The sequence below is a fragment of the Sciurus vulgaris genome (assembly GCF_902686455.1).
Source record: "Sciurus vulgaris genome assembly, chromosome: 14".
Lineage (NCBI taxonomy): Eukaryota > Metazoa > Chordata > Mammalia > Rodentia > Sciuridae > Sciurus > Sciurus vulgaris.
In genome coordinates this window covers 9,835,921-9,853,058 of record NC_136475.1, presented here as the reverse complement: position 1 = coordinate 9,853,058, position 17,138 = coordinate 9,835,921, and the positions used below count along the sequence as shown (strand labels likewise).

The 17,138-nt window shown below is 46.3% G+C and overlaps 1 protein-coding gene across 1 annotated transcript in view; it reads right to left on the bottom strand.

Moving 5' to 3' along the window:
* The window catches only part of VWA3B (von Willebrand factor A domain containing 3B), a 190,908-nt gene that overhangs the window by 161,689 nt on the left and 12,081 nt on the right, over positions 1-17,138 (bottom strand). The window contains 3 exon segments of the mRNA XM_079109530.1: positions 4,765-4,927; positions 6,819-7,069; positions 8,761-8,855. Coding sequence (XP_078965656.1) covers positions 4,765-4,927; positions 6,819-7,069; positions 8,761-8,855 — 509 coding nt within the window.

Genomic DNA, 17,138 nt, shown 5'->3' with positions numbered 1-17,138 from the left:
TAACAAATGGCTTCCCCTTAACTCCAAACCCGGGACTTCAACACACCTGGCGGCGGGGTGGACTGCCCCCCAGTTGATCAGGAGGCTCTGGAGTTCCAAGGGGGCAGGCGGGAACAGGGTGGCCAGAGAGGGAGCCAAGACCAGCCTGGCCATAGCCCTCCTCCCTCCTGAGCCTGTCTCTTTGACTTTAAAGAGCACCCTGGGAGGTGGAGGTGAAGACTGAGCTAGCTTAAACCTCCCGTCAGCTGCCTGGGAGGCAGGGGGTCAAAAGGAAGAAACTCTGTTCTCTGATGACTTCCTAGGCCACACATTCCTCTCCCAGCAAACGCCTCCTGTCTTGTTATTACCTGGCGGAGGAGGCCCCAACGCGTCCCCACTTCACTGCATTGCTATTTACAAATTTTTCAGCTGGGTATGTGCCCAAGCTTAGCATCCTGGGGACAGGGCCATCCTGTCCTGAGCATCTAAAATGACACATGGCCCGAGACAGCGGACAGACACTGGGTACCTTCTGAGATTCACGTCTGATCTGTCTGCAGACCCACAGGGAGGTGAGGACGGAGGGGCTCGGTTCCCCCGCAGCTCCGGAATGCCCTGCCCTGCGTCTCCGCAGCAGCCAGCCCGCCTGTCTGGCAACAACCCAGAACCCGAACTCCCGGGGCAACAGAGGTTTGTCCCCAGCATGTGGCGGCCGCGGAGCCAGAACTTCCTTCCCTCGGCCAAGGCTATGGCACACTTCGCTGTTCATTAATCTGACGGAATTCGGCTTCCGCGTGGCACCTGGGTCAGTGTTCTGGGCTGCAGAGGCCCTGGGACATGCTTGGCTTGGGGTCCGCTGCTCCCACCCCCACTCCTGACACAGGCTCCTTTCTGCTCCCAGGACAATGACATCTAGAAAAACAGAGGGGAGGACAGACACGCCACCTATCCCTCTCTCTCCAAGCTAGCAAAAACGCTTCTTAACTCAAAATGGCTTCACAGTTACCTGCCATTTGGGATGACAGGTTACAATGAGGTTTTATTCACAACAGACCTTACTGGATTATTGTTAGCACACCCAGGTTACAGGTGAAGAAACGGAGGCTTAGGGTGGTGAATGGACTTGGCCTAGGAGCCGGCTGCCTGAGCCACCAGCTTCTGTCCTGCTTTTGGACCCCCACGCTGTGTGGGATCCTAGACAGGCTGTTCACCCATGAGAGAAGAATGTGAATTCCAGAACTATGAACTCAAGGTCGGGGCCTGGCAGGCACTGTGTTCACTCACTGGGCTGCCCCACTGTCCGCGGGTTCAGACTCCCGCCAACGTCGACACTGCTGCCTGTGGCTTAAGGGGGTTGTCCTTGTGGGAATCCTCACCCTCACTAGTGAACGCAGGCCCCTGGGGGCCAGGGCCAGCCCTGAAGCCCTGCAGCTGGAGCAGCTTCCGGCTGACCAGCGCTTCCCTGAGCACAGACATGCACCCAATCTGGTAAAGCAGTGCACAGGATCCATTCCGCCTCATGGAGTGAATCGAAAGTTCTCGCCACTTTTATTGATTACGTAAAACAAGGTGGCGTCTTGATGTTTTTGCTTGAAACGCCCTGTTCTGTCTGGGCCATTTGTTCTGCAGCTTCACCTAATCTGCCCTCTGGCCACCCACCAAGCCCTGGGCATCCTCCTGGCTGCAGCTCTGGGGTGGGGGCTGAGGAAGGAACAGGCAGGGAGTGGCCCCTTCTGCTCCCCGTGTCCTCTGCGAACCAGCCTGACCGCCAGCTGGCTCTCAAGGTCCCCACTCTCAAGGAGAAAAATAAAGTCAACCAGCAACTAGTGCAATGGTGAGAGGTCTAGCGAAACGCTCCCTTGATCCTGGATCCTGCACTGTTAGGGGGATGCGCCAGACATCAAGATCCAGCCCAGGTGGTCCCTGTGCCTGGGACAGCTGTCTTGCTTGGGCCCATTTTGATTTTCTGCTTCCTTCCATGGGTGACTGTCTGGTTTGCTCCTCAGATACCCACCTAAGCCCTTGGCCACCACCCACTGGCTAGCTCTCAGGTTTCAGGGTCCTTGTGCCTGCCCACCACCCCACCAGGGTCCTACAAGGACCAGCAAATTCACCACCCTGGTCCTGAGAAGACCACTTCCCTCCCTCCAAAATTCAAATCTGTGTCTTGGGGGCAGAATCTCTTGGTCCCACATCTAGCCCCAAACTCAAGCATATTGACATTATTCCCAATTCATCCATCAAGACTCAACATCATTTACAGAACCCTTAGTAAGCTTCGGGGACACACGAAGAAGAGATCTGATGCCTGTCCAAACTACCAGCAGGAAATAAATGAGGTGCTAGATTCAGGCACCCAGAGGGCCAGGCCTTCAGCTTACAGACCAGCAGCACAAGCTCCGTAGGGAACAACACAGGTCCATCTCCAACTCACCCACTTGGTCTCTCGGTGAATATGGTTTTTTAAAACCAAAACAAACAAACAAACAAAACCAGATTCATGCCTACCAGGCAGATGGGAGACAACAACAACAACAAAATGGAAAGACAGATGTCTTCTGGAGTCCAGCCTTCTCCTGAGGGCAGTTGGCCTTCTTGGGTGGCCCAAAGCCAGGGCTCTGGATCAACAGCCCTCTCTCCCAAGGACCTGGGAAAGGCGAGGCTGGGGCCTCCCAACAGACCACTCCTCCTCCGAAAGGCCAGGGAAGCTGCCAACTTCCAGAACACAGACTGCTGGAAGGCAGAAGCCCTGGGCTGGCCAGCACACCTGGACTCCAGGGACCAACCCCTCGCCTGCCACACATCTCCACAACAACAGCCAGGATGCCCTGCCTGGGCATCGTGCCCTTTTTCGCAGGGTTCAACAGTAATTCACCTGGCAGTCGTGATGATGGATGAGTTAAGGGCGCATGATTCAAAGGCCCCCGGACACTGCCTGAGCTCCCTACTGGGTCTTCAGCTGACCTGTGGTCACAAAGCCCGGTCCTGGAGGAGGCCGGTGGCCTCTGGACCTTCACCATAACCAAGTACATCATTCAGTCCTGCTCCTCATCCGGACTTGATACCAGCGCCAGACCTCTGTGTTGGTTTTTGAACACGAGATCATGCCCACTGGCTTGGTGCCCACTCACGGGGCCGATGCCAAGGCAGAGCAGGCCGTCATCAGGATGAGAGGTTCATGGCTACTGCTCCAAAAGTTTCTTAAGCCTCAAATCTTTTCTCTTCCTAGCAAACTGCAGCCGCATGCGGGAATGTGAAACTCCAGGGGTGGCCAGGCGGCTGGACAGAGGAGCAGGCCTCTGTGGGAACCTCACAGACCAGGCAACTCTTCTTTTCTACTCATAAAACCCAGCCGTGGCATGTTTGTATGTGAGACAGCTGCACTTACGAGTGTGGGACCACCCCAGACAGAGGCTGTGGGCAGAGGGACTTTCCCGGGTGCCACCACCTCCTCTCCAGAGCTCCCGGGCTGCCTTTGGTGAGCAGTGCCCGTGAGCTCCCTGCTGGGCTCTCCCTCTTAGAGGACTTCCCCGGAACTTGCCCAATCGCTCCTTGTTTTCTAGGCTCGGGATGCACCCCAGAGAAAAGAGGAGCCCCTCCAGAGAGAAGCAAAGCAAGGTCACAGGGGGCTGGTCGCTTTCAGAGGCAAAGAAGTAGCATGCCTCAGAGGACACACTCCCAGGAGACTGGGAAAGGTCCCCCTTCTGGAATGCTCCTTAAGGTGTCTGGACTCTTGGAATTCTTACAGATGGTGAAATAATCTGGAAGGACCAAAGAACACAGTGGCTTGTCTTTGGTTCTTCCTTAATGGGAAACATTTGTTGGTCTGGCTTTTTGAGGAAAAACAATGCGTTTCCAATTTCAAATCATCACCCTTGATATGGATGGACACAGGCCAGTGACCACTGGGGGCTGTCCCTTCATCGTGCTAGAACATGGCCTGTTGGCCCAAGAAAGGACTTCTGAATGCAGCTAGGTAATGCTGGAAACCTGAAGAGACGCCAGGCTTCCAGAGCCGAGGACGCAGGTACGGACGAGGCAAGCAGGCCAACGGGGATCTGGGGAGTTGAGGCAGGCCGAGGACCCCTCCTCTCCAGAAAGTTCCTTACCAGCTTGCTACTGCCCTCAGCAATCCTGTCAGTAACCCCTCACAGAAACACACACCCCGTGACTGAAAAAGACGTAAAATACAGCTACTGAATCGCTTCTTCCGGGTAAAGCTGTATTTCCAGAAGGTTCCTTTCAAAATGCATATGTCAGTACATTAGTGTTCAAAAATGGAGGCTCCTTGGCGTGGATACACGTCACCTTGGAAAGCACAAAATAGTTCCATCTGTGAAGAAGAGGAACTGGGAGGCCTCTGAACACGGATGCTGGGGACCCCCTGTCCTCGTCCTCCGAGGGACCAATGCTTGTCTCTCCCGGCACTCGCAGGTGAGGGTCTGCCCTGCAGCCCCAGCCGCCCCACAGAAGCAGCCCAGCCGGGCTCAGGGAACAGCGTTGGGAGCCTCTGGTTGGCCCAGTCCAGCTCTACTGTCACCAGAGCTGCTATCTGCATCCCTCTCTGGGGCCTGGAACCTATTCCTCAATTGGTTCCAAATTCAGAGTTCAATCAGATCAATACCCAAGGGCGCTTCAATGCCAATGACGAGGTCTCTGGGGAATGCTGTGGCGGTGGGGGGGGGGGGGGCAAGGTCAGCTGAAGGACAGTGTGAAGATACCGAGCATGCAGAGTTAAGCTCTAAGCCACCCTGGGACCGGGGCGGGCCATGGACACACACTCACAGTTTCGTCAGTGCCCGCGTCCAGCAGAGCATCCACGCGGCTGACGGCGCTCGCAGTGGTCAGCTCGAAACTCAGCTTCTCCACCCAGCTGATGGCGGCGGCTAAGGACTGTGGGGTCACAGGAGTAGTGCGTTCTTGCCACTTCACAGGCTCCTGAGTAACCCTGGAAGGAAGCACAGGGCGTGGTCACAGGGAAGCCATGAGCGCCACCACGGGAATCTCCAGCTTCAGTCCCCTATCCATGAACAGTGAGCCTCCTAATATAATAACATCAGCAGTGAGGAAGGACACAGCCCCCAGGCCTCTCAAAGTCACCAGCAAAACGTGAAAGCTGAAGAAGGTGGGTCTGTCTTCTTGAGGGAAATGTGCCTTCTGAATACACCCCTTATTTCAAGCAGGCATTATCTTCCATAAGCCATACTGACTAGAAAAACGATGTTTACTTGAGAACAAGAGATTTACACGTATTCACAGTATTACAATTTTGTATAAAATTTTATTTCTGTTCTTTTTTTTTTTTTTTTTGGACCAGGTTTTTAACCCAGAGGCACTTGACCACTGAGTCACATCCCCAGCACTTTTTATTTTATTATTTTGAGAGAGGATCTTGCTAAGTTGCTTAGGGCCTCACTAAGTTGCTGAGGCTGGCCTTGAACTTGTGGTCCTCCTGCCTCAGCCTCCCAAGCCGCTGAGATTATAGGCATGTGCCACCGCGCCCGACTCTAATTCTTTCTTGACATTGTTTTTCCTTGTCCTGAAAGATTCCCATCAGTCACCTTTTTCAGATCAAAACTTGAATTGTTTTGAGTTCAACAGAGCATTGCTTTTGAAATCCTGAGAAAATTTGGTTAAGCCATTTAGTTAGAGCTTGGAAACGGCTGGTGGAAAACTCCAACCTCAAAAAGAGGAGCCACTTGAATTTATGTGTGCTTATAACTACAAGTAAATTGGCCCAAAAGTCCCTCGTGGCCTGCCTCCAGAGGCAAGCTGGCTCACTAGTGTCCCTTCTGTGTGGCTTCTCCAGGTAGAAAAGAGAGCTGACTGAGTGGCATACACGCGTCAGTGAACATTCCAAGGGAGCAACACCTCTGAGACTTCAGCACCACTTCCTGTGACCCACCTGTGGCAGAAGCAGGAACCTGGGAGAGAACACCACCCGGCACATCCCCAAAGGTGCCCTCAAATTAGCCAAAAGCATTTTTATTTAAAAAAAAAAAGACAAACCCAATTAAGCAGACTCCCCTCCCCCTCCATATCCAGATGTTTCTTCTCGGGGAGGGGCAACCATTGCTCCAGATGGACAGTTAGCACGGAGGCCCGAGTCCTACCGAAACCAAGAATCCCTAGGAGATTGGTCATGAAGACTCTGAGATACGGGCAATTCCAAACAGCTAGCCAGTGGCTGCCTGGATGAAAGGACTGGTCAACTTGAGTTGGAAACTCGGTCTGGAAATCAAGTGAAGTTTGCGTGGCCTTCGAATCCATTATCGAAGCTCCAATCTAAACCGAGTGAACAGATTTATGGCCTTAAATGTAGGCTGGATCCAAGCACATAGTTCATAGTCTCATAATTTTGAACTTCCCTGAGTTGAAAAGTAGGTTTCTAAGTCTCTTACTTCAGCAGGATGGGGGCTGAACTCAGGGTCTGGCACAGGCTGGGCAAGTGCTCTGCCACTGAATTGCACCCCTGGTCCTGAATCTCTCTTTTTGAATATATTTTTAGCTGTAGATGGACACAATACCTTTATTTTATTTATTTATCTTTACGTGGAGCTGAGGATCGAATCCAGAGCCTCACACGTGCTAGGCAAGTGCTCTGCCACTGAGCCACGACCCCAGCCCCTAAATTGCTTTTAACCTGAACACCAAGATACTTTGTGCAAAGCAGATCAAAGTTTCCTAATACTTATCCATTGTGAGTTTTCTGCTGAAATCATATTCTAGGAATTTCCAAGGTACTTCCTCCCCCCTCGCCACTTAACTTTGCCGCTTAACTCCAAACATGTGCCAATCGCCATGACGTTGGCCGCAGTGCTGCTTCCTCCAGGACTCACCATATGACATTGAACTTGGCTACGTGAGCCACCTGCTCCTGGAGGACCATAGTCAGGGCGTCTCGGCACAGACGAAGCTCCCCCTCCAGAATGTCGCCGAAGTCCAGCACTAAGGTGACGCACCGTTCCAAGATGACACCGAAAATCTGCCGGCTTCCGCTGGTGAGCCAGTCCATCCGCCGCCTGCAGCTCTCCAGAGCTCGTGCTAAGGCCCCCGCAAACTGATGGATCAGCTCCGGCGTAGCTGTCAGCTTCATGGAAATGAAGATCGAAAGCAGAAATGAAAAGATGATGCCAAAACAAGTCACCTGAACCAGAACGACGCTATCAGGAGCTGAGCAGTTAAAAACAGCTTTGTAAAGGCCCCTCCAAATCCCCCAGGACCCGGGAGGAAAAGTCCCTGCCTCTCACCGGAAAACCTGGGAGGGTGCCCCACAGACAAGGAGATGACCGTGGGATCTACTCAAAACACAGGCTCTTAAAACAAAAAAACGGTGTTTCCAGGTCTGGTTTCAGCTGGCCTTTGTCAGTCCAGGGCTCTTTAAAGAAGTTAGAGGAAAAGAAAAACCAGCAAAGGCAGGTGGAAAAAAAATCAGTGTCACTGAAGAGCTTTCCCAAGGGTGACGGGTCAGGGTGCTCTGGAGCTCTCCAGCACATTCGTCCGCTTCCATTAGGGATGCCAGTCCAGCTACTGGGGCCCCTGTGTCCTCAGGCCATGCTCCCCTGAACCTGGGTCACCTGTCACTCATAGCTGCCACCAGCACCTCCAGAGGCTGCCCCCCAAAGGTGACAGAGACTTGTAGGCACAAATAAGCCATCCTTCACCTAGGTGAGGCCCAATCATGCAAGGCCTGTCAGGGTAAAGGGAGACAGAAGCAGAAGAGGAGTAAGAAAAAGTGTGCCCTGTTCTGTGACAAACCAGATTTTAAAAAGATCTGGTACTTTAAAAAATAAAAATTGCCAGGCAGGGTGGCTCATGCCGGTAATCCCAGCAGCTCAGGAGGCTGAGGCAAGAGAATCGAAAATTCGAGGCCAGCTTTGTCAGCAACTTAAGCAAGATCCTATCTCAAAATAAAAAATACAAAGGGCTGGGGATGTGGCTCAGTGGTAAAGCACCCCTGGTACAATTCCCAATACCAAAAAAGAAAAAAAGACATTAACAGCTCCCAGAATATACCCTTCCCTCTCCAGTACCTACATGCTTAAGGAAAATGTGCTTTCTAAATGCAAATCTTTCCAGCTTTGACCTCATCTCCTTAAAACGTCCTTCCTGGCCCCTCCTCATGTCTCTCTCAAGCTCATTTCCCAAAGTCCGGCGTGACTTCTCTGCTGCTTCTCCTGGTCCCTAAATCAGAATTAGGATTCCCTCACCCTCTTCCAAGGCCCGCCTATGACCCAGGATCCCCTTGAGACCAGACCACACAGGGTTTGGAGGTAGACTTACGTAGACACAGGGTCAAGTTTATTTTTTAAATGGTTCCATGGAGATGCTTGTCTAGGGCAAATTTCACAACTTTGAGAATTCAAGTTCGATTCCTACCTAGGGCCAGGCTTGGTTTAAATTTTTAAGATATAGTCAGCCCTCCACACCCACAAGTTCAGCATCCTCAGATTCAACCAACCTGGGATGGAAAATATTCAAAAACAAATTGCATTTGTAGTGAATATGCACAGACTTCCTTCCTTGTCATTAATCCCTAAGTAATATAGTGAAACAGCTACTGACGTGACATTTACACCCCATTAGGTATTATGTCTCTGGCCGAAAGGGCTTTGCACTAATCTCTTACTGGTTCAGTACTTCCTTCCACAGCTCCTTGGCTGTGACTTTCATCTCTAGCACTGGCCAAAGGAAAGTTTCCACCTGGACCTCCACCTCCTCCGTGATCTGAGGTGACCTCAGCATGTCACTGGATCCGCCCGCTAAGGGGCTCCGACTTACATTGTATACTCTGCCATCTTCTGCTCTGTAGAACTGTGGAAACAGACCATCGGCATACCGAGAAGCCACGAGTCTCCCCAGAGAAGTCACGTAATCTGCATTTTTATGAAGAAAGACAATCAAAATGGTGTGCTGGCCAAGAAATAAAATCAATAATGAATAAATGGGTGGTATCCAACTAAAAAGCGTCTTCACAACAAAGGAAACAATCAAGAACGTAAAGAGAGAGCCTACAGAATGGGAGAAAATCTTTCCTCTTGCATCTCAAGTGGAGCATTAATCTCCAGGATATACAAAGAACTCAAAAAACTTAACCAAAAAAAAAATCAATACATGGGCAAAAAAACTGAACAGGCACTTCACAGAAGAAGAAATATGGTCAACAGATATATGAAAAAATATCTGTAGCAATTAGAGAAATGCAAATTAAAACCACACTGAGATTCCATCTCATTCCAGTCAGAATGGCAATTATTAAGAAATACAAATAACAATAAGTGTTGATGAGGATGTGGGGGGAAAATTTCGCTCATACATTGCTGGTAGGACTGCAAATTGGTGCAACCACTCTGGAAAGCAGTGTGGAGGTTCCTCAGAAAACTTGGAATGGAACCACCATTTGATCCAGTTATCCCACCCCTCGGTTTATACCCACAGGACTTAAAATCAGCATACTACAGTGACGCCGTAACATCAATGTTTATAACAGCTCAATTCACAAGGTCTAAGATATGGAACCAAACTAGGTGCCCTTTGACAGATGAATGGATAAAGAAAAATGTGGTACATACACAGAATGGAATATGATGTCAGCCATAAAGAAGAATGAAATTATGGCATTCGGTAAATGGATGGAACTGGAGGCTATCATGCTAAGTGAAATAAGCCAGTCCCAAAATAACAAAGGCCAAATGTTCTCACCGGTATGTGGATGCTAACTCACAATAAAGGAGGATGGGGAGGAGAAGAATAGAAGCTCATTGGATTAGAGAAGGGGGAATAAAAGGGAGGCGGGATGGAAATAGGAAAGATGGTGGAATGAATGGGACAGAAGTTTCCTGTGCTCATGTATGAACACACGACCAGTGAAACTCCACCCCATGTGCAGCCACAAGAGTGGGATCCTAACTGGGATGGGTTGTACTCCATGTTTATATAAAATGTCAAAATAGACTCTACTGTTGGGAAAAATGGGGTGCTGTCCATGCCTCTTATTTATATTTCATATTAATTTTTCTCTGACACCATGTGAGTCGTATCCCAACGCCACCAACACTTTGTGATGTTTTGTATTCTCTTCTAAACGTGAGGTATCCCCAGGTGCTATGATAAATACAAGTTTAAGTGTGATCTTTTAGCGAATGAGTGACTGGGGAGGCCGAACAGCGCTTCCCCCCCCCCCCCCCCCGCCCCTCTGGTTCTTTTGTCCAGAATAATTAAGGACAGCAAGGTAATTGTGTTTAATTGCTGCAAAGTTTGATTCAAGACTTTGGAACTTTGAAAATTCCACTTCGATACTATCTACCTCCCCTTCTCTGTAGAGGAGGCTCAGGACTAGATGAATGGAAGGAAGGACATAAGCAGCAGGCGCCTGGGGCCTGGTCCTCCTGCCTCTGCCTTTCCAGGGAGGAGAGGGAATAGCTACTTAGGAAAGGTGGGAATGCCAAGGCTCAATTCCACAGCCTCCCTGGCCAGGCTTGTCCCAGATCACAAGGGGTGATGAAAGTCACCAGCCTTGAAGTCCAACTCTCATGGAAAAGAGAACGGGTACTTGAATTCCATCGGCTATGACCCACTCAGGAGGCCCCTCACACTCGGAAGTGTCTCCTTCCCAGCCCACGCTGACGGAGGGCCTTCCCATCACCGTGGCGTTCAGCTCTGTCTGTGACATTCACCTGGACTCAGGACAGGGGCTATGTCTGAGGCTTGAAGGAGGTGAGTCTCTGGAAGGCTCCATGAGCTGTCTCGCCAATTCAAACACTGGGTATTGCGGGTTCTGCCTCCAGGGGTGGTGGAGTAGCTCCTGTTAGCTAATTCCCACACAGTGTCACACTCTGGATGAAACATACAGGCAGCTGTTCGAAGGCCCTGGGGGGCAACCAAGAATGACAAAAACCAGAGTACCACTCGTTCTCAAAAGGAAGACACAATCCCAGTGAGGTGGTGCACACCTGGCATCCCAGCAATCCAGGAGGCTGAGGCAGGAGGATCCCAAGTTCAACGCCAGCCTCAGCAACTTAGTGAGGCCCTGAGCAACTCAGGAAGACCCTGTCTCAGAATTTTTAAAAAATAATAATAATTAATTAATGGGACTAGGGACATGGCTCAGCGGTTAGGCGACCCTGGATTCAATTCACTATTTACTTAGCAGGAGCGAGTGTGGACTTTGGGTTCAGCCAAGTTAACTGCCTGCTAGAAGAGAAATCAGCTCTCCGTCTACCAGCTGGTAAGTGGATAAACACTCTGTGGTATATCCATACCATGATAGGATAAGGCCATTAAAAAATAGCAAGCCAGTACATGTGACAATATAGAAGAACCTTCAAGAAGTGAAAGAAACCGTCACAAAAGACCACTTAATTGTAAATTCCATTTTATATGAAATGTCTGGAGCAAGAAAATCTATAACAAACAAAATTATATTGGGTGGGGCTCAGGGTGAGGGAGCAGAGAGCTGAGGGGCACAGGGTGGCTTCTTTTTGAGGACATGAAACTGCTCTAAAGTTGATTGTGGGATGGTTTAGGTATCTGTGAATACACTAAAAATCACTGACTCACACTTTAAACCGGTGATTGACATGGGAATTATATCTTAACAAAGCCATTACTTTAAAAAAAATCAATTTAAAAAGAACAATGAGGACAAAGATAATGCAACCCAAAGTCTCTACAATCATCCACGCTGCCCGGTTTAAAAAAAAAAAAAAATACCAGGTACAGACAGCGGGAAACCGCCACTAAACGTCAAGAGGAAAAAGCAGTCGTCAATAAAGCCTGGGCCGAGGTACAGCAGACGTCGGGACTCGCAGGAAAGGGCCTCAGCGCGGTGAGACTGAAATGTCTTTATTCGTAAATCCATGCAAACTGCAAATCTTTCTCTTGTAGACATTATAAGTGTGTTGGACAGAAAGAAAAATAAGGTCAAAATAAGTGAACAATTGAGGACCTCAGCAGAGATCTGAAAGCAGGAGCATGGCTCTGGTTTGGGCGCTGCGCAGTGTGCAGGGAGGCAGCGCGCTGAGGCCGTGGGATCTCCACCCGGCAGGGCCAGGAGGAGGGCCACCTGGTCCTCCCCGCTTCACCCTCCCTAATGGGTTACTGCTGTTTCGCAGGAGGCGGTCAGCTCGCACGGACCTTGAGAACCGGCAGGATGGGCCAACCCGGCATTTCCCCTGAAGGCCGATTCCCCATGTGCTACTGGCCACTGTGAAACCATCCGCCATGGGCCGCTCACCAGATCTAGGCTGAGGAGCTTGAGTTGTGATGAGACAGGGGCTGGGGATGTGGCTCAGGGGTAGAGCACTTGCCTAGCACGTGTAAGGCCCTGGGTTTGTTCCCCACAAGAAAAGAAAAGGGGAATTGTGACCAGATAAGTCTTTTTTTCTTTTACAGTATCCTGCCTCAGGTATTTTGTTATAACAATACAAAATGAACTGAGGCAAGTACAATATCTGTATGGGCTTAAAAGCAACTTGGAAGTGTTTAGAATAAAGTGTCCATTGCCTTAAAAGTCTGTGAGGAGGAATTCCCAACCTGAAGAGCAACAACAACAAAAGTTCGCATAAATGAACAAAGTGTCAGTGACCTGTGGGACAATCTCATGATGTTTACCATAACTATAATTGGAGTCTCAGAAGAAAAGGAGAGAACAAACAGAAGAAATAATAGCTGAGGATTTCTAAGATTTTATTAAAACAAACAAACAAATAAACTTGAAGAGTCAAGTTGTTCAACAAATCCCAGGCAAGATAAATACAAAGAAAATCAAACCAAGCATAATATTATATAAAGAATAGTACCATAATTTGAAAACAAGAATAAAGAGAAAAACCTTAAAAGCAGCCACAGGGGGAAAAAAAAAAGAAATGGTATGTGTCACATATAGAGAAAACACACTGCAAATATGAATGATTACTTAGATGAAACAGTGGATTTAGATATTTAAAGGTCAGAAAGACAGGCTAAGTGAAATAAACCAATCTCCCAAAAACCCAAAGGTTGAATATCTTCTCTGATATGTGGGTGCTAACCCAGAATAAGGAGGGAGAGAGGAAGAATGTAAGTGCAGTGGATTAGACAAAGGGGAATGAAGGGCAGGGAGGGAGGATGGGAGTAGGAAAGACAGTGGAATGAATCCGACATAACTTTCCCATGTACATATATGACCTACCACAGTGACTCTCACCATCGTGTACACCCACCAGGCTGGGATCCTAATTAGAATAAGATATATTCCATGCTTGTATAAACATATCAGATTAGAGTCTACTGTCATGTGTAACTAAAAACAGTCAATTTTTAAAGAGGTCAGAAGAAAGCAAATGTTAACTATATTCTATACCCAGCAAAAGTATCCTTCAAGAGTAAAGGTAAGGGCTTCAGTATGTGGGAAGACAGAGAAAATGCACTTTTCCCTATTCCTCCCTTAACTAAGTACAACCCCAAATTATGGACATTATATATAAAAACAGTACAGGAATACTCTAAAAGGTGCAAAGTTGGAAGTAAATGGACTAGGGAGCTTGGTACACAAAGAAAGGAACTCCACTCCAGCCAAGCACCACAGAGAAAAGATCCATCTCTACTAGCAAGTGCTGAGTGGAGAGCTTAGACTGCTAGCCCTGACCGGTTATAATAAAGTACACCAAAACCTTGCTATAGCAATATCAAAAAAGGCTGAGTAGACAGCCAGGACTTTCAGTCCTACCAGTCAGTAACAAGTTACCACAGCAGGATGTCAGTGGGGACCATGTAGGCAGCCTGGAGTTCCCATTGCCCCTGCCATTAATGAAGCATTCCTCCCTTTTTTCACTAAGGTGGTGTCAGAGCAGGCCCAGTGACAAGTCCAGACTTTTTCCACCACTCAAAAGTAACAAGGCCACTCATCCACAGTGTCCAGCAAGGCTACACAGAGAGCAATAAAAACGCACCCCTCCCATCCAGCCAGGATGATCACCAAAGGAGGCCTAGAAGGAAGCTTGAGCTACCACCACTGCTCCTTAACAAGGAGCCCCTCATCCTGTGGAGGTCGACAGAGGTCGAGGGGTAAACCTGGACTTCTATCTCCTTCTGGCAATAACAATTTGTACTTTTCTTCATCCACCAGAGCAGTATCAGAGAAGGTCTGCTAGAGCAGAGTTAAATAAGGTCCAGAGTCTAATTATAAAATACTGACATGTCTTAGTTCAATAAAAATAAATAAACAAATCACTCATCATCTCTAAAGTCAGGAAGAGCTCAAATTCAATGAAGAAAGAAAATGAATGATATCAAGATCAAGATGACGCAAACATTAGAATGGTCTGACAAAGATTTTAAAACAATCACCATAAAAACACTTTAACAAACAATTGTAAACATGCTTGAAATGAATAAAAACATAGTTAGGTCTCAGCAAGGAAATAGATGATACGTAGAAGAACCAAATGGAAATGTTAGAACAAAAACTTGAATAACCAAAATTAAAACCCAGTGAATGGACTCAAGAGTCAAATAGACAAAAAAGAAGAATGAGTAGACTTGAAGACAGAACAATGCAAATTATCCAATCTAGACCACGAAGATAAAATAGGCTGAAAAATATGGACAGCTCCTCACAGACATGTAAGATTAGGGAAAGAGAAATAGAGACAGAGAATATTCAGTTCACTGGAGTGTCAGAAGAAGAAAAGAGAGTCATACTGAAAAAAAGCATTTAAAGAAAGACGACTGAAAATCTCCAAATTTGGCAAAATAATAAGAAGATAGCAGATTCAAGAAGCTGAGTGAAATTTAATGAGAATAAACCTAAAGAAATCTACACCAAGCCCAAACCTCCAAAAACAGATGGCAGAGGAAAAACTTTTAACAGCAGCCAAAGACAAATGACATATTATCAATAATGAAAAATCAGTTCTAATGATAGCAATTTTCTCATCAGAAACCTTGGAGGTAAGAAGAAAGTGGAACAATATGTCTTAATATCACTAAAGGAAAAGACTTTTCAATCCCAAATCTAATACATGGTGAAAATATTCTTCAGGAATAACAGTAAAATAAAGACATTCTCAAACAAAGAAGCTAAAAGAATTTGTTTCTAGCAGAGTACTATTTAAAAAAAAAAAAAAAGAAGTTTTGTAAACAAAGAAAATGACAAAAGAAGACTTGGACCATCAGAAAGGAGGATGGTGAGAAAAACTATGAGTAAATAACCCCCCCTTGAGTTTTACAAACTGTGTTTGAAGTTTGAATCAAAAATTATGATACAATCTAATGTGAAGAGATAATAACGCATTTTCTTTCAAATGGGAGGGATAAAGGAAAAACCAGTTTTCTGTTTGTCACCCAAACTGGAAAAATGTTGTCATTAGTAGATTTTTGACAATTTATGTATCCATAATATAATAACTAGCACAACCGCTAAAAAGTCATATGAAAAGACACCCTAGAAAACACTATAAATAAGAACATAATTCTAAAAAACTGTTTAAGTAACAAAGGCTACAAAACAGGTAGTTTACAAAGGAAAACAAAAACAGACAAGTGAAAAAGAGAGGACAAAAATAGAAAGCAAAAAGTAAAATTGCCGAAAAGTCCAAACATATCAATAATTACACTAAACGTAAATGATCTAAATAGACCCATTAAAAGACAGATTGGTAACCAGGACTTTAAAAAAAGGCCTCAATAACATTGTCTCTACAAGAATCATCCTTCAAATAAAATTACATACAAAAGTTAAAATGAAAGGATAGGGAAAGATAGGCCATGCAAATGTCAATAAAAAGAAATTGGGATTGGCTCTCTCTGAAAAGCAAACTTCAGAGCAAAGAACATTCCTAGGAACAAAGAAGGATATTATATTATAACAAAAGTATCAATCCACCAAAAGACATAGCAACTGTAAATATGTGTGCACATAACAGCTACAAAATATGTGAAGCAAAAACCAATAGAATTGAAAGAAAAGCTGTAATCCCAGCAACTCCAGCAGCTGAGGCAGAAGGATCTCAAGTTCAAAGCCAGCCTCAGCAAAAGTGAGGCACTAAGCAACTCAGTTAGACCCTGTCTCTAAATAAAATACAAAATAGGGCTGGGAATGTGGCTCAGTGGTCGACTGTCCTTGAGTTCAATCCCCAGTACCTGCCTCCAAAAAAAAAAAAAAATGAATTGAAAGAAAAACAGACAAATTCACAATTATAATTAGAGACTTCAGCACTGCTCTCCCAATGATTGATAGAACAACGAGATATAAAATCAGCAAGGATACTCAACACCATCATCAATGAACAGAATCTAAGTTTCATCTATAGAAAACTGTATAGAACAGCAGCAAAATACATATTCTTTTCAAGTACCCATGGGACATATACCAAAACAAAGTACATCCTTGATTATAAAACAAACTTCAAAAAAATTAAAAGTCCTGAACTCAGAGTATGTCCTCTGTCCAAAATGGAAACAAACTGGAAGTCAATAATAAAAAGAAAACAGGAAAATATTCAAACACTTAGAAAATAGACAACATGATTTTTAAAAGTCCATGGGTAAAGAGGATGTCTCAGGAGAAATAAAAAAGACTTTAAAGTAAATGGGAATGATAATACAACACATAAAAATGTGTGGGATATGGCTAAAGCGGTGCCCAGAGGGAAATTCATAGCACTAAATGCTCATATTAGAAAAGATAAACTCTCAAATCAATAATTGGAGCTGTGCCTGAAGAATCTAGGAAAAAAAATAGCAAATAAACACAAAATAAGAGAAGAAGATAAAGAGTAATGATCAAAGCCAAAGAGAACAAAATTGAAAACAAAAGCAACAGAGAAAATCAAACAAAAAATTGCCATTTCAAAAAGATGAATAAAACAGACAAATCTCAAGACTGACAAAAAAAAAAAAAAGGAGAGATGGTATAAATGCTTAGATCAGAAATAAAGATGAGGATATCTCTAACAACCTCATAGACATAGGAAGAATAACAAGGGAACACTGCAAATGACTCTACCCACACAAATTGGATAACCTGGATAAAATGAATCAGATCCTCAAAAACACAAATTAGTGGTGCACGCCTGTAATCCCAGTGGCTCAGGAGGCTGAGGCAGGAGGATCACGAGTTCAAAGCCAGCCTCAACAATTTAGCAAGGGCCTAAGCAACTCAGCGAGATCCTGTCTCT